A 25,267-nucleotide genomic window follows, 5' to 3' on the forward strand; every position below is an offset into this window, starting at 1 on the left:
AAAAAACCAACCAACTTTAATTAATTAGCGCTCCAAGAAAGGTTAAGATCCAATATAATCATCCTACAACTTGATCGGATGTCAACCCTAACATATTAGGGACGAAAACAGTACATATTTTGCTTCAACTGGGGTGGTCGGATAATATGAAATATACTTGCATACATCCAAATTAAGCATCCGTTGGCGTCCGATCACTTGCAAGAATCTTGATTTCTTTAACTGAAAAAGTTTCTTAATCAACCTCTGACGGCTAAACTGGATTATTTTTCTATTCTGAACACAAAGGAAAAGGACAAATTTTGAGTTGAAGATCCACCGTGTAAACTAAAAAGCAGGGTTGATGCATGAATAATGAGAGTTTTTTTTTACGGTCTGTGGGTACCAGAAATTCTACTTACCCAGTGATGGCACCACTTATACATCGTTAGGAGGTACCAGAAAATTGCAGTGACATATACATATGTCCTGGAGCCTCTACTATGTCCTGATATACTCTCTGGTAGATCTGCAGGTTAAGTTAAGCACTGTAGCACTCCCTCCGTTCCAAATTATAGTTCGTTTGATTTTTTTTGACCTCAAGTTTGACCACTCGTCTTATTCAAAAATTTGTGCAAAATATTACTTTTTTGTGGTGGCTTGCTTTATTAATAGAAGTTCTTCGAAAATGACTTAAAATTTGATGATATTTGTGCAAATTTTTTGAATAAGATGAGTAGTCAAAGTTGGAGTAAAAAAATCAAACGAACTATAATTTGGAACGGAAGAAGAGGTAATAAGTTGGGGAGGACCAGGGGGCAGCAAAGGGCAATGTACACGAGGTGAATGATTAGTTTAGTGGCAGCGGCCCACATAAAACTCCTAATGATGCGTGAAAGGAGATCAAAGATGTCTTAGTGATCTTTAATGACAGACAGCTGCATGCTACTCCCTCCTTCCCCGTTTATAAGGCATGGTAGAACATGACACGGTCTTCTAAACAACACTTTGACTATTTATTTATCATATATTATATCACTTTTGATTATAAACTTATAATCATTGTAAACTATGTTTGATTATGAATCCAATCATATGAAATTTGCATTATAAAAATAAAAATTTAATAGTCAAATTATTGGTCAAAGATGAGAAGGTTTGAATCTTGATATACGTGTATGCCTTATAAACGGGGAAGGAGGGAGTAATACTATAATCTATATGGGCACAGATTCCTGTAGCTAGGCTAATAGTGGTCCATGCACAAGTTGCACAACAGTACAAGGCGCCGGAGAAGGGGGAGCTCCATCTTCATCAGCTGATTAAGGGTGGATCCTCCTGCCACGCCTCTCCCTTTGTTTATTTTAATCACCTCATATGAGATTAAGATAAGTACTAAGCTCAGATAGCACGACACGCGTACTTCAAAAGAAGCACAACCGAGAACCAAGTAATAGCTTGGATGGTTAGGCGAGATATATAGTTGGTACTCTTAACCACCGGGGGGATCAAACTGTCTATTTCTTTAGTGGTAGAAACGACGTGCCTATTGATAGCAAGATGTCTATAGTGACTTTGTCGATCTCAAAATTTATCCATATAAGTTCTATGTGTATTCATGGGTTAGTGGAGGTGCATGTAAGTGTATGGTACTTAGTTCTGCTGCTATCCGTACATGTACAAATTAAATGGTACTTCCTCGATCAATTTGAGTTTGTGCGCGAGCTAACCATTTTGAACTTTGATGAGAAATTACTTTACACGTGTTTGAATATTTGAAAATGGTATGAGTAGATTTATCTTGAAACAATTGTTTCATAATAACATACTTTTGTTGTATTTTATAAATACTATCTTCAATTCCAAATGCAGGTCATTTAGAATTCTAGCGCTAGTCAAACTTTTTTTTTGTTTATCCATCAATTTGCAAAAAGTGAAATAGGTTGACAACCCATTACTAGATTTATCAAGGAAAATGCTTTTAAAATACAAAACGTAGTATACTTATAGAAAATTACAAGTCAAAGTGCCACGCTGGATATGTCAACACTTGTATTTGAAATCATAGGAAGTATATATATTACAACAAACAAAATGGTTAAATTTGTGTTTTATTGCCCGTTTCATATCTAGAACAACACTTATTGGAGGGAGAAACTCATTTGTGATAGTACAAAATATCTTACTTTTGAATTAGCTAGGTATATGCATGTTTTTTTTTGTAAGAATGAACATAGCATGTAAATCATTAATAAGGATAAAGTAGCAAGTAAAGGAGTAACAAGGCCCTAGAGTCATGCGGTTGTTTGGCCGGCGGTGCTGTCATTGTTGGTTGTTGTGGCGTCCAATCTGGACATTGTTTTTTTTTTAGTTAATTAGATCTGTACCATTACACTTTTTTGAGTTCACAAATTTGCTCTTATAATTCGTCTATTTGAAACTATATCATTACAATTTACATCTCGCCGAAACACACCACTATTTACCCCTTCGATCGATGTGTTTTTTAAAAAAAATTTAGACCAAAATGCCCTCAATCTTCTTCTTCCTCTCACCATCCCTCCTTCCTCTCTCTCTCATTCATGGCGGCGAGCCTCTCCGGACCCAGCGGCGGTGCGCAGGCCTCTTCCATCTCTACCACCTGGCGGTGCCCCTCCCTCCTCTCCTCTCCTCACCACATGGCACAGAGAGGATGAGCGGCTCACAACGCGCTAACGGATAGGCTCGTGGACGCAGAAGACCCATGGGAGCAACGCACGGCGGCGCGGGAGCGATGCCTGGGGTGCGCGCGAGGCGCGGGCGCGGTTGCGCGGGCGTCCAACAGCGCATGGGCATCCAGCTGTGGAGGCGCTCGCCGTGGCTCCCAAGGCAGAGGATGGGAAGGTGGCAGAGGAGGAGTCGTGGCAGTGGAGGGCGGCGAGCTCAGTGAGGACGGCTCGGAGGGAGCCGAAGGTGGAGGGGGCAGACAGGGGGAATCGATGTCGGCGTCGACACCATGGATGGAGAGAGAGGAAGGTGAGGGGATTAGAGGATGAAGAAGATAGGGGTATTTTGGTCCATAAATTTTAAGAAACACGTCGAATGAGTAAGCAGTGGTATGTTTCGACGAGATGTAAAATTGTAATGGCACGATTCTAAATAGACGAATTGTAATAGCAGATTAATGAATTTGGAATTTTTTTTGAAATACAAAACTTGGAAAATTGGAATGGCCTTTGCAGGCAGCATATTACGCATGCATAGTTACTCCATGATGCTACTGTTGAGCCAGTGGAGTTGCTACCTGGTTGTGCAGCATGATGCCATTTGCTGCCTTCTTTTGCGGCATCGCTTTAAGGCTTTTGGTAAATAAATTAATAAAAGTACTAATTAAGAGATATAGGGATAGACTTATTATCAATCGAAGGAAATTTAATTATTGTGACTTGTCAGAAGCCTCTCCTAGCTTTTTGTTTGATACAGTTATCAATCATGTACGGGCCTAACACACATCAAAACTTGGCCTTGGAGTCGTCAGGTTAGGCGCAAGTTACAGTAACATGATTACATGAATGAACGTCGAGTCGCCGTCACAGTAAACTCAAAGCGACACGGCATCCATCACCCGAATGCTTGATGCGTCAGATGAAGCGATCGCCAAAGCCATGTTCAGGTTCGATTCAGGAATCAGGATTCAGTTATTCACTCACCACGACAGACAAAAGTCACATTTGACATTTGCGCCATCTATCAGACAGCACTGGAGTGGAGTCCATCGACAGGCCGCATCTCTAGCCGATGCCCCCATATCCGAATTCCCAGCAAGGGCACACATGTACAAGAATATCCAAACAGTTTGGTACAAAAATGCAGCATATCCTCCCACCAGGGTTACCCATCCATGTAATAACAAACACTTGAGATGAGATGGCAGCAGAACATCACCTCACAATCCGCCAACGCTTCTTTTCTTTTGAGAACCAATGCTCTGGTCATTAAGTGTGGAAAATGGGGTCATACAATCAGGCAATATACACCATCACATGCAGCGACACGCAGCTGCTGACAAGCCGATGCCAGAGTGGGCATCCTCCTACTTGGTAAGGTAGTAAATGAGTAAGAAGACAGCAATGAAGGATGCCACCATGGTAGCCATCCTGCGGCTTGATTTCGTCTCGAAGACCTACCAAGTAAGGGTTAGTTTCTGTGTGAGTAAAAAGATTACCATGTGAAAGCATAGCTGATGTGAAAAATATCAGAATCTTTACCATCTTGAACTTGTCCACCGTTCTAGAAAGAAATCCTCTTGAAGCATCCATGTCATTACCCTGAACAGAGTTATGTATCAGGGTTTTATTGACAACATCATAGCATGTTGCATGAAGGAAACTAGTACCATTCTGTCCAGCATTCGGTTATGACTAGAATCTTTGGCGCAGCTTTGCTGCGCCGTACTGAGTTTGGCCAGTGTGTGGTCATGTTATCATGGAACATGCAATTGAATTGTGCACTGTGTATTTAGTTGATATATTCAAGTGGATCGGCAGTTACTAATGAGCATCTTTTTTAAGATTATCTTTTCAGCATTCTCAGGAGTACTAAAAAAGTATTTTACAGCAAAAATTCCACCTTTTTTTGAGACATTGCTGATATCAGTTCCAGAAACGGTAGGATTGGCAATATGTAATATTTATAACAAAAGGGTGAGGATCTTCTGCTCTGACTATTGTTCTTAGAGCTGTTATATACAACAAAAGATAGTTTCTGTCCAAAAGCGAGAACAGATGAGGTGGAAACTGATCCTCTAGGGAGTATTTATAACAAAAGATCCACCTTTTTTTCACATTGTTGATATTAGTTCCAGCTCGTCTAACCATTCTTCTCAGAGGCGTCATATACAACAAAAGATAGTTTCTATTTGTTCATATGTAGACATAGCTGGTGCTAGCTCCTGTTCAAAAGCAATCCACTTGATATGTAGTTTTTACATTGTGAAGCATTTTTAAAAAATGAATTAAAGTCAATCTCATGTTTTGAATCTAGAACAGGTTGTTGATAAAGATAAAATATGGTGCTAGAAACATAGTTTCGAACTAATGAATAAAATACATGGCAACAACAAGATTGAATTGAATGAACATCTTGAAGGGAGAATCATAGATTGAGATAGCCTGTGATGAAATAATTAAATTTTTGTTTAATAAAATTGTGATATCTTTCATATACTAGTAATAATATGTAGCATAGATTGTGGACAGGTTAGTGAATGTGTGCATACCTTACTGGTTGATCTTCCCTTATGAGCGTGTTGTTTTAGTTTGTTTCAAAGGGGTATTGTCAATTTGTCATCATCGCTACTACCATTCGAGTCCTATGTGTAAGCAAGCAAACAATAAGTGATACATGGCACGATATTTTGTATAGTTCATTGTATAGAAACAACTTAGGACAAAGATATATATTGTACCTGCTGATTATTGTCGAAGTCTTTAAAATTCCTTTTGTTTGTATTGTCATTCTCAGCCCATGTTCTGAAAATGAATGTAAGATTCAAAGTTATAAGAATTGTAATTGTTTCAGATAAGTGCCAACATTAATTTTGGGTTAACTGTGGTCATCTTAACAGCATCGGTACAGATTTATCTTTAGCATAATGCACATATACTTTGTGATGCGAACTGTTTCGGGTTTGACAGGAAGATTTATAGGTAGATTTTACAATCTGCATGAACAATAATCACTGGAGAGGCCAAGAAGACGACCATTGCTCAAAAGAGTATTTTTGGAGTATAAGATGTATTAATCTGTCCTATTATATAAGTTGAGTGACCACATTTTGTTATAGCAATGGACTAACATTGAGCCATATAACATGTGAAACTTGTGGCGCCGGCTCCTGTTCCCCACTCCTTCCTCATGGACAACACAACAAGGTCTGTGCATTTATGCAGAGTCTATGACTAAAGAAGGCAATCCTTGTGTGCTTTTCTCATGTAAAATTACACACTTCTGTAACTTTGTGTCAACAAATTAGAAGTCCTTAAAATCTCTGCGGTGATCATTTATTGAACGATTATAACACATTCCGTTTTATCTGTAAGAGAGCATATAGGCTTATTTACCTGCTTGATTTGACATCTCTGTTTATATTATCTTTTATTTATCAGGAGCTGTGCTATATGCAGTTGAAAACGCTGCTGCTGTTTTTAGCCTGAAGCTGGACACTGGGCATAAACTTAGGCTACTACTGGGCAGTTCTCTTTTTTAGATTGTAGTTAATTAATTTGAGTTGCGATAATGCCACACTTCTGAAAGAATTGTGGTACTGGCTCATATCCTAATTCAGTGTTTGTGCACACAAAAATCTGCAGAGAATGTCAAGTTAATCAGTATAGCTCAACGTGATCAGTCCTTTTGCTGCATAGTGGTGAGTTGGTGACCATTCCATGGCATTCAGCCCATACAAGAAAAGTACACGACTGAAATTGGATATGGATAGTATAAATAAATGATATTAGACTAAGTACGGAATAATCAATGCACATAATCGGATTGCTTCATTATTGTAAATGGAACAGTCTAGCATGCCTTAATGCAAAGGAAATTCAGTTCAGTATCCGACAAACTTAATGAAGTTCGAGATGCTGGGAGCTGAAATATAATGGTAGATGTGGCAAGGCTACAAACTCGCTCTGTCCTATTCCAAATTTTAATTGACCTTAATGTAATGCAATCCTCAGACAAGCATTCCAACAAACACCTACGTGACACTGTGTGCAGATTGCCTGTAGAATTAGCATATAGTATCTGTGAATCGTTGATTGGCTTACCCGTAGGAATATAGGGAATAGCTCTACCAGGAACATATCAGGAAGATCGCGCATAAACCTTTACATGCTGGAAAAAAAAATACTAGCCATTGTAATAGTTGAAAAAAATCAAGCGAGCAGTGTGCTGACCTTAACGAAATGCCAAGGAGCTCTTGCGATCCCCAGCACTGGAGCCACCGTGATCGTCTCCAACCTGAAGCATTTAGTCAAACAGATTGTGTGCATCCCAAGATTCAAAACTGAGCACCAGCAAGATGATCTCCCCCTCTCCGGTGGCATGTGGATCCGGCGCCCGGCAGTCGCGAGCGCCAGTCGTTGGCGGCCGCCGAGGGCGGCGGCCGCTAGCTGGGGTCGCCAGGTAGCGCGGGCGCGGCGTGGTGCGGCCAGCCCATCTGGCGTGTGGTCGGCGCGGCCAGCCCCGGTGGTGTGGGCGACGCAGCCCGCACCAGCGCCGGTGTGGCGCAGCGTGGCCAGGAGCAGGAGCACGCCGAGCCCCGGTGGCGTGGGCGGCGCAGCCCGCACCAGCGCCGGCGTGGCGCAGCGTGGCCAGGAGCAGGAGGCACGCCGAGCGGAGGCGCGGGGATTGACTGGAGCGAGCGCGCGGAGGAGGGTCGCCGCAGGTGCTGCGAGGCTGGCGGGCGGTGTGGCGCGGTCTATGGCCGGCGGCCGGAGCGGTCGCTAGCTGGGGGTAGGCGTCGCGCGCTCTTGGGAGCCGGCGCCCGGCAGTTGCAAGCGACAGTAGTTGGCGGCCGCCGAGGGCGGCGGCCGCTGGCTGGGGGCGGAGGCCGAGGGCGGCTGCCGCTCGCCGGGGGCAGGGGATGAGAGCGTGGGCGCTTCCTGACCGGCCGGGGTTGGGTGCTGGCCTGGGCGGCGACCGCGAAGCGCAAGAAGACGCTGGAAGCCCGTCGGCGCCCGGCGCGCGCGAGCTGTTAGGGGGGGGGGGAGCAGAGGGCGGCGGAGAGAAAGCTCCGCCCGCCGCTTGAGGGCGAGATCCGCCTCACCGCGGCGATGCGGGACGAGGCGGCGGAGGTGCGGGACCGGGGGGCGGGGCGGCGGCCTTGTCGAGGACTGCGGGTTAATTTCACAAAAGTTCGAGGCCGTTCGCGAAATTTTTTGGAAAACAGACGATCTGGACCGTTCGCGAGCCCGATCCGACGGATGGGAATTGCAGGCGACGTGGCCGCGCTGGCTGGGCTTCTTTTGGTGCACGAATCGTATTAAGAGATTCTCCACTTCTTCGTGTATATCACCAGTTAACTGAAATTAAAACAGATTCAGAGAAAGCACAGTAAAGATCAATAAAGCTGAACTATGCAGACAGCATCAATAAAATGTGCATGAACCCCAGATGGAAAGTAATTTCATTTCAATCTCCATGACAGAAACACTGCAAATGGTATCAGTAACCGAGTCATATACCACCTGGTTGGTCTAGAATCCTAGTATTAGTCTAGTACTAGCGTGTTTACATGAACACTCCAATTACCAAATTAATACTTCAGTAGTCATCTTTAACATTTTCGTACAGAAATCACTAAGCAATTGTTAATTCAGTTCAACATCTGTGTATCGACTTGACAAACGAATTTCAGTTTTACTTGTGGATATAGCAAAATTATTTATTATCAATCTTAAAGAAAGCTGTTTCAAACAGTTCCAATTGTTATCATACTCAACAATGTGCCCTTTTGCAAACTTTTTTTTTGAAGGTCACCGGGAGGGGAGAGAATCCCCCACCTGAATTTTCATTTCATCCGGCCCTGAAGTGGCCCATCAGAATGTTTCAATACATTTTACAACAAGTTCATTTGGTGTTACATTGCGGAATTAAAAACCTTTTGCAAACTTAGAAGGATATTAATGTTCTACCAGGTCTTCTGAGCCCAACAAAGTGTAGAAGTGTTGAAATGTTCTGCAAATATATGAAGTAAAGGGAACATACTCTTTTGAGAATGCTGACCCTATCATGCAAACTGTCCATAGCTTGGTCATTCTCCTGCTCATGAATTTCACGAGAAGAGTACGCTGGAGCTCTTATCCCACCTTCTTCAATGCCATCAAATAAAGCAGCTCTGTGGCTGCGGAAGTCTCTGCTAAGAACAAAAATGGATAAATAGACATCATTACTGTTCTGCTAACAACCAAAGCAGTAGAGTTGTCTACTAGTTGGGTCGGATCAGAAATTACTTCCAACACTGCATATATAAGTAACACAGAACAAAGTAGTTTTTCAGTGTATCTGTCTCTTCTTTTCCCACTTTTGTACAGATAGGACATCTTATAGATGCCTAGTCTCATATCTTGTGGGTCTTGTCAAATTTTATGCAGATGACATGTAACCACACATGGCAAAAGGGATTTTTTGATAAATGAAATTAAGATGAAGAGAAGTCATGGTAATTTTAGAGAAGTTGGATGAGCAACAATTTCAGCTGTTACTCTGCTGAATTTCTTGAATTAGGTTCGGACCCTAATTTACGGTTAAACTGAAGGAGACCACAACAATTTCAGTAGGGAAGTTAAACTGCCTGGGCAATTAATTGGCATCAGTGCAACTAAATTGCGAGTGACTAATGAAAACAAACAAACAATGACAAATCTTAGCCAGATTTCCGATTGAACTCATCTGTTTATATATAAAGGTAAAACAAGACACTGGGAACAAAAAAAGATAGAAGGGGGTGGAACCGATGATTATTCATACTCAATATTACTAACTGCCTACACTCTTCTAGTAGCAGAAAACAAAAACCATAGCACTCAGTTTTCAGTTAGTTCAATGAAAATGAGTCATGCAGCCGAACTGACTGCCATGGATAAGGGGAATGCATGATGTGGCAATTTACTGATTTTATTACGTAACATGGCTACTAACGGATGCATTTGGGAATGAAAAGGCACAAATAATTCCGGCACAGCAAGCACCAGTATTCAGGATTTATTTGATGGCACACACACAAAAAAAAAGAGATCTAACTGCCCCGGACACAGAGAAAGGGGAAGCAGGAAGCACAGTAGAAGGGTCTGCACAGATTTGCACGAAGAGAAGTAATATTCGGCACCAATACTGGGAAAAACAGTCCTTAGCATGCAGGTCGACATAATGACATCAGTCAAGCGCATAGCAAGTTATAACAACTCCAACAGATTGATCTTCCCCTTTCCCCTTTCCACTTTTTCTCAATATAGGAGATTGATGTTGAAAAAACATACTCCAGCAGATTTATTTTTCATCTCCCTTTTCTCTTTATTTTTTCTCAATCTCTAATAATTTCTCTCCAATCTCAATAGAAAGGGGAGACATCGCATCTCTTTTTCCATATAGAAAGTGGGAAAATCAATCTGCTGGAGCACTTCTTCTATATATGTTGAAACTGAGAAAGAGAATTTCCCTATATGGTGAGAAAGGAAAAAGAAGAAGAGCAATCTGTTAGAGCTGCTCTTAGCATTGTACTGTAAAATAAAAATGCAAAATGCAGAATGGTTTCTACCAACGGACAGTTGATCGGAAAAACACACACGCAGAGAGACAGAGAGAGATGGCCTGGGGATCGCTAGCTAGGGTCGTCGAGACCTGACCTCCTCGAGTTCATGGGACGTGACCTTCGCGGTGCGTGCGGGCGGCGAGATCTGATGAAAGCTTTGCGCCTGCGTCCTCCCCCCTTCCGGTTCCGGCAAGACGAAGCAAGCAAAGGGGCCGAGCAAATGTTGTTGGGCGGGCCTGGCAAGTGACTGGGCCAATCAACTGTCGGTTACATTCCGGCCCATTCCACCCAGTGCGGGAAGAACTCTCCGGCGTCCGCTCTCCGGCCGGCGATCGACGGCGCCGGGGAGCCTTTGCCTCCATGTCTCGAAGCCCAAGCTAGACCTGTTCTCCATCAGGTAACACCCGACCTCACTAGTCACTCCCACGGCGACGCTGCTATCCTACGATGCTGCATTGGCTATATCGGTTAGCCATGCCAAACACCTGCTCGACGGTATGCTTCACACTGACACCCTACGATATTAACGTCGGTGCCTGGTAATTGGGTAGGTCTGTCATTGCTTGCGTATTATTCTGCTCGATCCTGCTTAGCGAGGACCAGCTGCTACTGCTCTGTCCAACATTGTTCTCTGCTTAGCGAGGACCGCCTCTAAAAAGGACAACCAGAAGACCTACTCCGTTGTTTCTTTATTTAACCTCTAAAGAGGAGAACCAGAAGACCTACTCTCTGTTGTTTCTTTATTCTTTTTTTCCTCAAAGTTCAGTAATTGACTCTGGTGACTTTTCTGTAAACAAGAACAAACTACCATGGGTGATTTACATGACTTTCATGCTGATAAAGGGTATAAATATCCTGGGAAAAGATGCCTATTAATACATAATTGTTACTGTAGATAAAACCCTTAATGAGAATTGGTGTTAACATGTAAGCATGAATTTCAGTGATCCAATCAAGCATTATGACGAGTATACAGAATGTTACAGTAGCTTTCATGTGAAGCCTTTATTCAGAAAAAAACTGAGTCCACCTTCAGTTCCCTTTCTTCCGGTAGAGGTAATGTTCTTGATTCTTCAGTCCATGTAACCTTAATTTATTACAATTTTAAAAGCACTGTTATCTTTGAAAAGAAGGACAAAAATTGGCTAAAAATACTTGCTTCCAGAGTCCAAAAAATATTCAGTTTAGCGGGTTTTACAAGAACCAAAATTGCATTTCTGCACTGAAGAACCATCTGATTTGCACATAACAAACTAAAATGCAGCACCCTTACTGTCTTTTTTTTTTCTTCCATGCTGTACTTAGCCTGCAATGAATGATGATTTTTAATTAAAAACCAACTTCAATTTAATGAACCTCAGCATTGTGGAAACTATGAATTCTAAACTACAATAGCACAGCCTGACATTTGTTGCTATCAAAACTGTTCGAGCTTGTACAATAGCTACCAAATGCGTCGTCTTGTCATGCTTCATTGAGATAGGCAAAGGCTACTGACTGAAGGTTGTCCATGTTATGATACCCAATCCTTTGTGTCGGTACCCCAGGACTGGGGTACCCCCTCTTGCTGTGTCTAGGCAAGGATCTTGTAGTTATCCTTAACTACATCCAAACAGCCGGACCCCTGCGGTCCGGAATCCTGTTCTCCCGGCAACGCTCTGGACCGTTCCACAGTTGGGAAAGGTCCGGAGACACCACGTGTCCCGGAAGAGGCAGGAACTCGTGTGCAAGCAGCCGAGGCTCCGGACCTCCCACGGAGACCGGACCCCCGCGGGGTCCCGGACCGTCATGGGGTCCCGGACCCCCTGTATAATAACCGGACCCCTCGCTAAGGGAAGAGATCGACGCCCCGCGTCGGGATGGTCCGGGGCCGCCACGTGTCTGCAAGACATGGCCGTTTGGGTTTCCATACCAACGTTCACCCACCATTGCATTTATTACGGTAGGTGAACGTCTGCATTGATATAGCAGAAGCTGAGGCATTTTATTGACCAGGGGATATTATTGATCGCGTATTACCGAGGCAGTGGAGCCGCTGGCGCCGCCCATACTGCGCCTGCCAGTCTGCCGTAACAGATGGATACGACGGCTCAGCTTCGCCCATTATGACGCTGCATAATAGCCTCAGTAGGCCACGCCGCAAGCTACACTACTCCAACGGGCGCCTAGCTGACGGGACAAGAAAAGACCCCCCGAGTCAGAAGAGCAGCAGTGTGCATATCGGAGGAAAGATTCGCTACCACTGTAGCCACAGTCACGTTGGGCCCACCTGTCGGGGCACCAACGTCCTATGTATCCGCTCCCCCTTGATCTATAAAAGGGGGGGCGCCGCTAGAGAACCTCAGGCTGAGCAAGAGCCAAAGGCAACAGAGGATAGGTTCATACACACAACCAAGAACAATACATCTCACAGTGGACGTAGTGTATTACGCTCCGGCGGCCCGAACCACTCTAAATCGTGTGTTCTTGAGCCCTTATCCCAGCGTAGATTTAGCCTCATCGCCTAGTACTTTCCCGAGTACTCCCTCACTGGGGAATAGGCGGGTGCATTCCGCCACCCGGCTGTGGGTACCCCTAGAATCCCCACGACATTTTGGCGCCGTCCGTGGGGAAGATAGGCGTTGGCTGGATTTTCGGGCTTCTGGGCCGTGTTCATCCTCTGCAACGACGAGCGAGAAGATGAAGCAAGGCAGCGCCACACTCACTTCACATGCCTTGGCACCGGCGCTCCAACGCTCTCGGTGCGGCGGCGCACGGCAGCGACGCCTGCTATGCGTCGCCACTGCGACACCTCAGAGCCGGCGTGGCAGCGCACAGCGGAGGCGCCGCTGCGCGCTGCCGCCCCTACGTCGACTCAAGGTTTTCTCTCAAGCAACGGCCACGCCTCCTCTGCGGTGGCATGGCGTCGGCTCAAGGCTTTCTCTCAACATGGAGCCTGGAGCCGACGGCCATCCCGGAGGAAGTTGACCGTGTCGTCCTGCCGTCTCCAGCGCCGGAGATCCACCTCAGCGTTGCTCGGCGCTGCTGCAGACAGGACCCCGCCTCCTCGTGCGGGGGCCCCTGGCGCTAGCACCAAGGACAAGCCGGCGATCGACCGCACTTCTCCACGCGTCGCGCCGGTCCATCTGCTGCGCAAGCGCTCTGGTTTCCATCGGCAACGGCGACGCCAGGGGGAGGGGGCCTCTTCCATTCAAAGCCAAAGAATTTGTCTCATGCCATGTAAGCATGCGACAGCTCTTAGGCAAGAAGGGGTCCCCCGAGCTCCCGAAGTGATGCTGGATGATGCGGTTCAGGCACGTCCAGGGCGCCTTCACCTCCGAAGAACACGCTGTATAGCATGCAGCCGTAGGTTACTTCTAAGAAAAAACTAAGAGAATTCCTCCTTTGTAATAAGCGTGGCGTCTACGTGTGTCCAGAGCGGTCAAGGTCCGACCTTGTAAACCCGACCTCTGGCCCTATCACACAAACAGGCAAAAGCGGTCCGGAGCGGTGGAGGTCCGACCTCGTAATCCCGACCTCCGATGTATACCGTGACAACCACAATAATAGAGGAGACTTTCTTTCCCAGTTTTACCTAGGCTCCACCCTGATTATATCTATTCGCCTTGGTTTAACTATTCTTTCCTCTTGACCGGAGTTTTCCTTATTGCTAACAATCCAAGTTAAGTTGCTGGCTTGTGGTCAGGTGAAGACACCCCTTCTAGCTGGAAGGCGGTCCGGACCCCTAGGGACCTGCTCTGGGGAAGTGGTATTTGTATCCTGGGGTAGAGAAGCTCCGCGTGGCTTAGCCTGGTAATATACCCTAAAGTTTACGTACTTCACTACCCTGTTACAAGTACCCTAGTATCCAAGACTGCTGTCTTTAGAGGTCCCGGGCTCTCTTCTAGTATAAGGCTTGGTTTCTTTGCACCTTACTATGAGGTCCGGTAACATGCTTCATCGGATTGTCAGCAAACGGTCGCACCAAGTCCACTCCGGTGGCCCGCTCCGGCGGAGACCGCTCGCCACGGTCGCTCCAAGTCCACTCCGGTGGCCCGCTCCGGCGGAGACCGCTCGCCACGGTCGCTCCAAGTCCACTCCGGTGGCCCGCTCCGGCGGAGACCGCTCGCCACGGTCGCTCCAAGTCCACTCCGGTGGCCCGCTCCGGCGGAGACCGCTCGCCACGGTCGACAAAAGCCAGGTCCGGGAAGCAGTGCTTGCTCCCTGGGCGATCCGAAGTCTGTATAGCCGCTTAGCTTGGTTCCGTACCCTAAGCCTACACCTTCGTCGCCCCATGGAGAGCACTCTAGTACCTAAACCTAGCAACAGGCGTACCGGCCTCAGAGGTCCGGGATGCCCGCACTCTCCATGAGCACACCAACGCAATCAACTTACGTAGGAGCTCATCACGATGGTGGCCCCACCTGCGGGTTCGTACCTCACCCGAGGTGGGCCCGGGGGCCACTGTCGGTACCCCAGGACTGGGGTACCCCCTCTTGCTGTGTCTAGGCAAGGATCTTGTAGTTATCCTTAACTACATCCAAACAGCCGGACCCCTGCGGTCCGGAATCCTGTTCTCCCGGCAACGCTCTGGACCGTTCCACAGTTGGGAAAGGTCCGGAGACACCACGTGTCCCGGAAGAGGCAGGAACTCGTGTGCAAGCAGCCGAGGCTCCGGACCTCCCACGGAGACCGGACCCCCGCGGGGTCCCGGACTGTCATGGGGTCCCGGACCCCCTGTATAATAACCGGACCCCTCGCTAAGGGAAGAGATCGACGCCCCGCGTCGGGGTGGTCCGGGGCCGCCACGTGTCTGCAAGACATGGCCGTTTGGGTTTCCATACCAACGTTCACCCACCATTGCATTTATTACGGTAGGTGAACGTCTGCATTGATATAGCAGAAGCTGAGGCGTTTTATTGACCAGGGGATACTATTGATCGCGTATTACCGAGGCAGTGGAGCCGCTGGCGCCGCCCATACTGCGCCTGCCAGTCTGCCGTAACAGATGGATACGACGGCTCAGCTTCGCTCATTATGACGCTGCATAATAACCTCAGTAGGCCACGCCGCAAGCTACACTACTCCAACGGGCGCCTAGCTGACGGGACAAGAAAAGACCCCCCGAGTCAGAAGAGCAGCAGTGTGCATATCGGAGGAAAGATTCGCTACCACTGTAGCCACAGTCACGTTGGGCCCACCTGTCGGGGCACCAACGTCCTATGTATCCGCTCCCCCTTGATCTATAAAAGGGGGGGCGCCGCTAGAGAACCTCAGGCTGAGCAAGAGCCAAAGGCAGCAGAGGATAGGTTCATACACACAACCAAGAACAATACATCTCACAGTGGACGTAGGGTATTACGCTCCGGCGGCCCGAACCACTCTAAATCGTGTGTTCTTGAGCCCTTATCCCAGCGTAGATTCAGCCTCATCGCCTAGTACTTCCCCGAGTACTCCCTCACTGGAGAATAGGCGGGTGCATTCCGCCACCCGGCTGTGGGTACCCCTAGAATCCCCACGACACTTTGCATGTTGCAAGAAGGATTGCTGTTGTTGTAGTCGGGCATGCATAAATCTGGCTCATAACCTTCAGAATATTGAGTTGACTCTGAATTGAAACAGTCATTTGCGAAGTATAGCTGACTCTCACTTTTTTCTGAAGAATTGCTTGCTATTGTTTGGTGGAAAAAGAGTTGCCTGTCTTGCATATAAGGTGTTAATCTTTGGCAACTTTCTTTTTGAGGGTTTGATGTTAAAGATCCATCTTTATACCCTTGTGTTGCTTGAGATTTGCAAGACTCCAGTTCTGCTTGCAGACTAACCACCTATGAAAATTCACGGTAAATACAATCTGTCAGTCTTGATTTCCTTGCAGTGTGTTGTTTTGATAGAGAGCTTTTTTCAAGAACTGAGAAGACTCTTGCAATCAAAGAAGTAATGAAAAAGTCGCATAAGATAGCAAGAATGCAAGATAGGTCATAGTATCACAATTAATGGTTAGCTGCGTTTATGTAATTATCACATTTTTATGGGTTGCAGTGAATGGGAACTGAGCACCTCATTTACGTTTTTTTTTCTTGTGAAATGAGGGTTCATATAGAATCTGCTTACCTGTTGTTGCAGAGAAAAGATATGAGCAACACAGCCATATATTGGATCTTGAAGCCTGGCCTGCGCCTCATATGACATAGTAACTGCAGCCTCGCAGCGGTCACTTGTCGGGAGATGCATTAGGAGCTTTGAGGCATTGCTAGCCCCAAAGACCTTATGGATTGCAGCAAAGTGCGCAGCACCTTGCTCATGACAGAAGTATGGGGCAAAGACACACCCCTTCACACACTTCCTGCGCAGGAACTTGCACGCGCCACATGGTGAGCCAAGGCCTGTCATCTCGGGTCTTCTTGTAGATGCTCTTATTATTCTTACTACTTGATGTGTATGCTATGAGCCATGGAGTCATCATTCTCTTCTATTTATAGAGACTAGTGAATGCTGTGATTAGCTTAGTATGTTGAATAATTAATTTATCTTGGCCTCCATATTGGACTACAGGTTTCATTATTTTAAGCATGGTTGTTCCACTCCTTTCATGTCCATTCCAACTTTATGCTCCTTAAGATTCCTTCCAAAGTAGTTAAATGACAAACGACGTAACAGTGAACCAAAATATTTATAATTTTACTGTTTATGTTTAGAAGCTTTGCATTTTGCTTCGGGATGTAACACACTATTAGATTAGATAATCACTTTCCATCAACTTTCTGTGCCACCTATGTGACTAAACAGGTGGATGTCTGCTGATATTCATTCTACTCTACTTGGCTGCCTACTTCTTAAACCCTACCATAACCACTGTTACCACCTATGTGACCAAACACATGCTAGCTTTAAGACCTTGTCACTGTTATTGTTTTTTGGAAATTTCATAGTACTAACAGTAGTTACTTTATTTAATGTTCTTCTCATGGAGGCTATACTGCTGATTATGTAAATTGAGGCGCTTCTGTAGTTCTGGATGTTTAACATCGGTGCAGTTCTTCCATCCAAACTTGTAGTACTTTAATATCGGCAAATTTAGAGAAATAACTATAAGCTTGACCACACCAAGTTTGCCACTTTACAGACTAATGAAAGTATGTAAACGAAATGAAATGATCAGTGGTCACTACCTGCCACAACAGTGGCATGTATTTAGCCTTTACTATCATTCTCATCTTTCCAACTAAATTATGCTGTAGACCCAACAAAACATAATTAATGATGCTTTCCCCCTAATACTAATCTCCTCCTTAGCTGGTTCATATTAATTTAATTTTGATGAGAAAGCTGGTTCCTATTATCATGTTACTTTACTGGTTATTGTAGTTGCCTATGTATTTTTGCTTACATTGACTAGGTTAGTAATCGTTTATAAACAAAACTTTCTTTTGTTCTTCTATAAGGGAGCATAATAAATATTCTGTTTACTATTGGACTTTTTGGATCTGTAATCACGAGAAGGACTTTACTATTTTGCTCTTTTCTGCATACTCTGAAAGCTCAATGTACAGCTCATAAACCAGCATCTTCTGTTGATGGTTGATCTGACACCTACTTGCTTTTGGACTGGCCTGCAGGGTCCATAAGCATAACTTTCTTTTGGGTTGGTTTGATTAAAGTACACCTTCCTGCTTCCTATATATTTATAGTTTTGAGCTCATTATCCTGTATGTCAGTACTTGCCAGACCTGCAAGATCAAAACATTAAGGACAACATGCAACCAAATAAACAATTACAGCGTATCATTGAAAACAGTAATTTCACTAATTTGTTACTCCAATATATTGCCGTAGCAAGCTACAGTACGTATGGTAACATATTATCAGAACCCTACTTGTCTGTATATGGGCAAGCAAACCACCTAGGGGGGATGATGCATGGAAAAACAAACAGTCATGAGTTTGGGGTCTGTTGTCTGCAAATTTTGCACTCCAACTCATGTTAGATCCAAATCTTTATGTGAAATACCCACACGCAATTGTAAATTAGTGCAAGAGTTATTATCTAATCTTTGGAGTCTAGAGAAGGGCCACCCTGTAATGGAACCAGCTGAAGTGGTTGGTGAGTTTGGGGGATTAATGTTTGGAGCTATCCTAAAGAATATTTTTCTCAGAGCTTTATGATTGCCTGCCATTAGTATCATTTGCGGAGCTTTATGATTGCCTGCCATTAGTATCATTTGCGAATACTTTCCTAATGCATGACTAGTATTAATATACTTTAGTACCATCATATATATGCAATTTTTTCTCACACTGTAAAGGGATTACAACTTGGATGGACTGTTCATTTGCCGCCTGTTTCCTTTTGCTGTTAGTCAGCAGCGGAGGTGATTAGGCTGATATGATGCATTTAGTCTGAGATGAGCAATGAGCTGGTTGGTACGCACCTAGGTTGGTGGCAATCAGGCTGACCGGATATATAGCGTGTGTATGCTAGCTAGCGGCAAGTTAAAATCACAATCAGATAGATGCAGCTGATTGCATACATGGAGCTTTTGACTGAGCGGTCAAATTTGTCAGTATTAGGATGCTCTATCAGTATCACTAGGGATATGAAGAATTCATATCTAAGCTAGAGTTAGCTGCAAGCATACACCAAACTAATTAGCATATCCAGTCAAGAGTCAAGATGGTGGACAACAGTAAGTAGATTAGCGTTCCAACAATGGGTTTGCACGTGTGTGCATGATTGGCAGGCAGACATCTGATGATATCTAGTATCTAGCTCAGGGGCAGGGGAGGGCCTTTCTCTGTCTTGATGATCGTCATTAATTACTGTCCACTCGAGTGAGTGGAGGCTAGACATAAGCAGCTGTCTTGTGTAGTTACTATTGCTGAATATTGCTTGCTTGTTTGCTTAACATGTATTAGTAGTTAATAGTTTCAAATTACTTAAGCTTCATTGGCAGACAAGCTTAATATGTACTTATTGTGATGATGTCGTTTGCTTGTATTGTATATATAATGTATGCAAGCAGATGCAGGGAGCAGATCAGAGTCTCCACTCCACTCCAGCACTGTACGTGTTAGTCTTGCAGAAAACAGGTGTCCCGTTCTTCCGTGGCAGCCGACTGAAATCCAGGAAGCAGTTGTGCAGGTATCTCGTCTATCTACTCCCCTTGGGGACATGTGAGGCGGCCGGCCCCCCAGCAAATGGCATTGCCGGCCGGGCGGTGACGGTGAGTTACTGCTAACTCTTGCATTGTTGCCAGCCATTACCTATTAGTTTGTATGCAACGCATCACTGCACCGATTGAGATTGTTATTATAGCTAATTTGTTTTTTTTAAGTTATTACTAGCTAATTTGTATCTGTATGTATGTACGTAATCCATCCATGTTGATGAAGGCGATGGATCGGAGCAGGCCGGCTGGGAATCATGTGCCCCGCCAAGGAATGAAGTGAATGCTGAGGCTGGAAGCAAGCAGGTCGGCGGTGGCGTGCCGGAAGAGCAGCAGGTGGCTTGTCTTTGATTGACTCTGACTGTGTAATGTACTCTACTGTATGGCACAGTGGCTGGTCTGACCTGACGGACCTCCGTTGCGTAGGCCGGCGGTGTGTCCCGTCAGTCAGGTCGCCGTTGCTTGGGGAGTGTGAATATGAATGGACGGTGGTGTGTTGTTTGTTGTCTGATTCGTACTGCAGCAAATACTGCTGCACCTCTGACTGGGTCTGTCTGCCTGAATAATGCAAATGCAAATGCTGTCCGGCGGGCGCGGCACCAATTCAATCATGGGCTCAATACGTTTGGGCCCATTCATTCCGATTGTTCTCTCTGATTGGACCTGGGCCCTACTACTGTAACTGGAGAATCAGCCCACCGCATACATACATACATACATACATACATACATACATACTGTCAGCGCCGCCTGGACTGCAAAATTTGGTTATGAATCCTCCTCCTCTTAAATTTAATTACCTCCAAACTACTCCGACAATCACAAAATGATAAACATTACTTAGCTGTAACTCACCCGTTGGACTGGACCCAAAACGATACGCAAAAATAAAACATGACCTATATCTCATTATTAATTATATATTTGGGGTAAAATTAAAAGGCCATCTTCTGTAATGTAATTATTATAAGGGAAAAAAAGTCTAATTGCTACCCCTCAAATTATATCCACCGAACTGCTTCGATTGCTTATTGACATATATTTGTTTGTTTTTCTCCTCGTACATTGTTATACTAATCGCACTAATATAATTAGTCGGCCTACTACTACTAGGTACGTACCCCCTGATCTCCCGCAAATTGTTATATATTATTCAGTCTAGCAATTCAAGCACGAGATTTAATATAGGCACATGAATTTAGTAGTATCAACTTAATGACAAGGTATAGATGCACCGTTATTCCCTATCTCTCCCCCCCCCCTCTCTCTCTCTCTCTCTCTCTCTCTCCCCCTCCCTCTGCACAAGGGATTCTCTTAGCTTTGTGATAACTGTAAGGGAAGGGAGAAATCTTTTGACCTACATCTCTATCTCTACTTATTACTAAAGCAAGCATGATTGCTTGGTCCGTCAATCGGAGTTCTAATCGGAGTCCATGTGACTGTATATTGGGCTAAGGGTTTAAAACTGCTTAGAATTAACACTTAACGAGTGAAATAGGAAAAAAAGAAGAAGTCCTCAATGGACATGTACTATATTATTTAGTGGGGGACGCAGCCTAGAAATTTAAGGGGTGGGGGGCTGATCCACCTCATCCTCCTTTTCTTCTTCTCCTTCCTCTTTTCTTCCTCCTCTCTTTTCTTCTTCCTCTCCTTGATTCATATCAAAAATTTGCTGGGGGCTTAGGGGAGATCCATGGGCATTAGGCTGCTGGTAGGGGACCTAGAGCTCCCCTGATTATTGCAATAAAATACATATAATTTATATGCTAATCAATATATTTATGGATATGACGCACGGATATATTTACTAGTTTATACTACACGCATTTTATATCTCTGAAGAAAGCATGCACAATTGAGATCGAATACATAATAATTAAATAAAGACCGTACTACGATGACCGTCCACGTACAACGCATTCAAGCGCAGCTAGCATATAAGACCGGTCACATTTACTAATAAATTCTATAGTACAACCAACTAAACATTCTCTACCTAGTTTCTTGTTCTTATATATAATAAGTACATAATAAGATGGAGGCAAAAAAAGTTTCATCGATAGTGTATATATAGCTTAGCTAGCTGCTGAAAAGAGAGGGTCCGGTGAGCGAGGGCCCCGTCTTCCACAATTCTCCATCACCGCGAGAATCCGCATCTTCTTCTTTAATTTGTCATCACGAGTCACGACCTTCCATTAGCTACCTAGCTAGGGCTTCTTACCAAGCCATAGCTGCTGCTGCTGCTGCTGCTACTCACCTTAAATACGGCGCCACCATCGCCATCACATCACCAACGACACAATTAAGCAAGCAGCAACACAAACTTTCACAGTCTCATAAGCTAGTGCTTGCAGTGATTCCAGTAGCAGTTAGGGTTAACACACAGATCGAGATCAAGCTGGTCGTGGATCGGCCGAGAGATTTATTTTCATCGAAGATCATTAAGCATCATATCGATCTGATGGAGGGTGGCGGTGGATGGGATGATTATCAGGGGAAGGACGGCGGCGAGCCCACCAAGTACCGCGGCGTGCGGCGGCGCCCGTCGGGCAAGTTCGCCGCCGAGATCCGCGACTCCAGCCGGCAGAGCGTGCGCGTGTGGCTCGGCACCTTCGACACGGCCGAGGAGGCGGCGAGGGCGTACGACCGCAAGGCCTACGCCATGCGCGGGCACCTCGCCGTGCTCAACTTCCCGGCGGAGGCGCGCAACTACGCGCGCGGCGGGTCGTCGTCTTCTTCCCGGCAGCAGCAGCAGCAGCAGCAGGAAGGAGGAACAGGCGGCGGGCGGCAGGTGATCGAGCTGGAGTACCTGGACGACCAGGTGCTGCAGGAGATGCTCAAGGGCAGTGACGGAAAAAACAACTGATCGACATCATGCATATATATCTCAGCTGCAGGTGCATGAACACCAAGAAGCCCTGCTACCCAGCAGCAGCATCACCTGCTATATATTATATGCTAGCTAGCCGCATGCAGGTCCTTGATCGATAATAATCATGCATACCAAGCTTGAATCTGGTGCATCCATCTGTTGTATGTACCAATAATCTTGGATTGGAATGATATTCTTGACCGGTGATCTGATGACCGGCCTGATGGTCCAATAATATTCAGTGACCCATGCATATATGTATCAATCTTAACTGCATATGCATGCATAATAGTAGCACGTGCTTGCTTTGCTTAAATAAGTAGCTACATATATACCCTTTAATTTGTACTGATATAGTAGTGCAGTCTTGACATCATTTTTCAGTAGCCAATTGACAAGATGCTTGCATGCATGATTTGTTAGTTAGTTAGTTAGTTAGTTAGTTCACATATATATAGATAGAAGAACCAACATAAAATGCTCAGGATAACATACATCCAATTAATTGTTACTGTGTGTATAATTCCTAGCTTTTACCATGTACAAATCAATAATAATCTCACTGTTTCTGGCCTTTTGCATTATTTGAGTTCAATATTATTATTCATCCTCCGTTCATGGATTGCATGCTGTTCTGGTGCCATATATATGTATGCATGGCGACGAGACCAGAGCAACCGTGCAAAATTTAGCAGTTTCAAGTTGCAACAGAGCTAGCAGGTCTTTACAATCTTTTCCAACAATAAGTTGCTAAACTGCATGGAGCGAGTCATATATATATATATATATATATATATATATATATATATATATATATATATATATATATATATATATATATATATATGGTTTTAGCTTTGACCATCCATCCTTACATATAGCAGGAAACGATATATATGTGCAAACTGCTATATATATGTGTGTGTGTGTGAAGCTTATATTAATAGGTTAATTAATTCATTATGAATTTTATATCGTCCTTACCTATATGCCTAGAATATATATAGCAGCTAGGTGTGTTATGCTGTTCAAAATAACAAGCAAAGTGGTATGTGTTTTGGAGATCAGGTGGCGATAGATTCTAGGCATTCTATTGCTACAATCATCCATATACACTAGCAACTTAATTTCTTCTTCTTCCTTAATAACTAATTAAAATACATGGAGTACTTTTATTCAATTTGTTGCAGTAAAGTTGCCTACTTCATGTTCTACAAATAACTTGTTGAACCTGAACATATATATGTGAAAGGAGAAATGTTTTTAGGAGGGTTGTAGTGAAACATAATGGGATCGAGGCACAACACATGATGAATAAGAACATATAAGATGATAAATATTGAGGCTCTGTTTGGGAGAGCTCCGTCAGCTCCGGCTCCAGCTCCTTGGCTACTGTTTTCACTGTTTGTGATACTGTAGTATAGAGCTGTTTTTGCTGCTCCGTGCTACAGTCAACGCGGGGGAGGTTGGAGCCACCGGAGCTAGGAATGCCTAGCTCCCCCCGCTCCAGTAAAACAGTAATCAACAGTAGATGAGCAGTGTAGAAGCCAGAGCTGCCGGAGCCCACCCAAAGAGGGCCTGAATATACACAGCTAAGCCTGGAGCTGCATTAGTCAACACAAGGGGGTTATGAACATGGTAAGTTCATTCATTATTAGCTAGGGAAACATGCATGCATGCATGTATCACTTCTCAAGTAATTAACGATGTCGCAGCTTACAAACCTTCTAGTGCATTTTCACATACATAAATGCATATACACTATTTCTTTAGCCCGGCACTGTAATTTGGGTTCCCTCTGCTTATTAATGGGAGCTAGCTAGTACCCTCTTCGCCAGCTTCGGCTTGTGCAGACAAACCAGCTTATAAGAGAGGACGAAGGCACTGTTGGAGAAACCTGCTGCTTTACTGTCACAAATGCCCATGGAGCTACAAACCGACATAATTAATGTATTATTAGTAATGGAGTTTGTTCCTTCATATTATTTTCACACCATGTGTATTTATGCAAACACACACCTTGATTTTTAGACGAACCGCCAATCAGGTCAGATGATTATTTTCCATCTATCAGGCCAAGTGCATGCATGCAAATGCATCATTATTAATATGTTAATCATTTGGATAGCTTATTATTAGTTGTATTTTCCATTGTTTTAGTTTATTTATTAATTTGGAAGTTGAATACTAGTGTTATATAGGAGTATATCCTTTACAAGATGAGACAATGACACATCCATCACATGCACGCATAATTTATCATCACTTAAGTAGTATGAGATTAACTAGCTGTGAAAAATTGTATCATTACCGAGCTTTACTCAACAAATTAGCACGCAGCTCACCTGTAGCGAAAATGGCCTCTCATGCCATATTTCAATATAATGTTTTGGTGATTGATATAGACAACACAACACTTGGACTAATATGATTGTTAAGATGACCGTGAAGAAATCAAGTCAAAACAAACAAGACAGAGACATTTTGCTATCACCGGTTAAATCGATGATGAGCAAATTGTACTCACCGGTGCAATGAACCCAGAAGCTGAGGCTAGGGTTTTGCGTCGGTTGAACCGACGATGAAGATATTGAATACGTCGGTGCAACTGCAGAAGAAGACCAAGGGAAATGCATACATCGGTTGAACCGATGATACACCGGTCAATTACGTCGGTGTAGTTGTCCAGAGAGTTGGTTTTCGGGAACTCTGGTGCAGTTACATGCAGCGGTTAAACCGGCGATGAAGATGCATTCACCGGTTAATTACGTCGGTTGATTAAGGTAGCCGTTGAAGTATAACGGCTAGTTGAAAAAAGGTGCTCACCGGTTAAACCGGTGATGACACAAAGTGGATCATCGGTTTAACCGGTGATAGCGCTTTTTGTCAGCCACTTTTCCAACGGCTCTTTTGGGGTGTGTGAGCTATATATACTTTTCCAACAGTTTCTTTACATCTATCTTGTGTAGCCGCCTAGGG

At 44.5% G+C, this 25,267-nt stretch overlaps 3 protein-coding genes and 1 long non-coding RNA gene across 8 annotated transcripts; 2 read left to right on the forward strand and 2 right to left on the reverse strand.

The window, feature by feature from the left end:
- Window positions 1–3,527: 3,527 nt before the first annotated feature.
- On the reverse strand, window positions 3,528–10,500 carry LOC120713124 (bet1-like SNARE 1-1). 5 transcript variants are annotated; one of them, XM_039999120.1, is made up of 6 exons: window positions 10,368–10,500; window positions 8,731–8,878; window positions 8,014–8,045; window positions 4,355–4,379; window positions 4,227–4,286; window positions 3,528–4,141 (listed from the first exon to the last, which is right to left on the reverse strand). In XM_039999120.1, exons 1-6 carry the CDS (start codon window positions 10,379–10,381, stop codon window positions 4,052–4,054), a joined length of 369 nt encoding a protein of 122 aa, XP_039855054.1. In that variant the 5' UTR covers window positions 10,382–10,500; the 3' UTR covers window positions 3,528–4,051. The 5 variants fall into 5 exon arrangements, 2 of the variants coding, with proteins under 2 accessions (XP_039855054.1, XP_039855053.1); XR_005691199.1 differs by lacking the exons at window positions 4,355–4,379; window positions 8,014–8,045; window positions 8,731–8,878; window positions 10,368–10,500 and adding exons at window positions 5,237–5,329; window positions 5,426–5,489; window positions 6,918–7,377 and having other exon boundaries at window positions 4,070–4,141; XR_005691197.1 differs by lacking the exons at window positions 3,528–4,141; window positions 4,227–4,286; window positions 4,355–4,379; ... (1 more) ...; window positions 8,731–8,878; window positions 10,368–10,500 and adding exons at window positions 4,597–4,909; window positions 5,237–5,329; window positions 5,426–5,489; window positions 6,918–7,377.
- A 582-nt stretch (window positions 10,501–11,082) lies between these two features.
- LOC120713125 (LOB domain-containing protein 29-like) lies at window positions 11,083–16,736 on the reverse strand. Its single transcript, XM_039999121.1, has 3 exons — window positions 16,364–16,736; window positions 15,777–16,077; window positions 11,083–11,802 (listed from the first exon to the last, which is right to left on the reverse strand). Exons 1-3 carry the CDS (start codon window positions 16,640–16,642, stop codon window positions 11,738–11,740), a joined length of 645 nt encoding a protein of 214 aa, XP_039855055.1. The 5' UTR covers window positions 16,643–16,736; the 3' UTR covers window positions 11,083–11,737.
- LOC120713127 lies at window positions 11,083–19,920 on the forward strand. Its single transcript, XR_005691200.1, has 4 exons — window positions 11,083–11,329; window positions 16,376–16,623; window positions 19,273–19,473; window positions 19,643–19,920. It is a non-coding gene; the product is annotated as an uncharacterized LOC120713127 (long non-coding RNA).
- Window positions 19,921–21,633: 1,713 nt separating this feature from the next.
- Window positions 21,634–22,282, forward strand: LOC120713594 (ethylene-responsive transcription factor ERF096-like). Its single transcript, XM_039999524.1, has one exon. It carries the CDS (start codon window positions 21,878–21,880, stop codon window positions 22,280–22,282), a length of 405 nt encoding a protein of 134 aa, XP_039855458.1. The 5' UTR covers window positions 21,634–21,877.
- Window positions 22,283–25,267: the final 2,985 nt, after the last annotated feature.

Source organism: Panicum virgatum, chromosome 6K, assembly GCF_016808335.1.
Source record: "Panicum virgatum strain AP13 chromosome 6K, P.virgatum_v5, whole genome shotgun sequence".
Lineage (NCBI taxonomy): Eukaryota > Viridiplantae > Streptophyta > Magnoliopsida > Poales > Poaceae > Panicum > Panicum virgatum.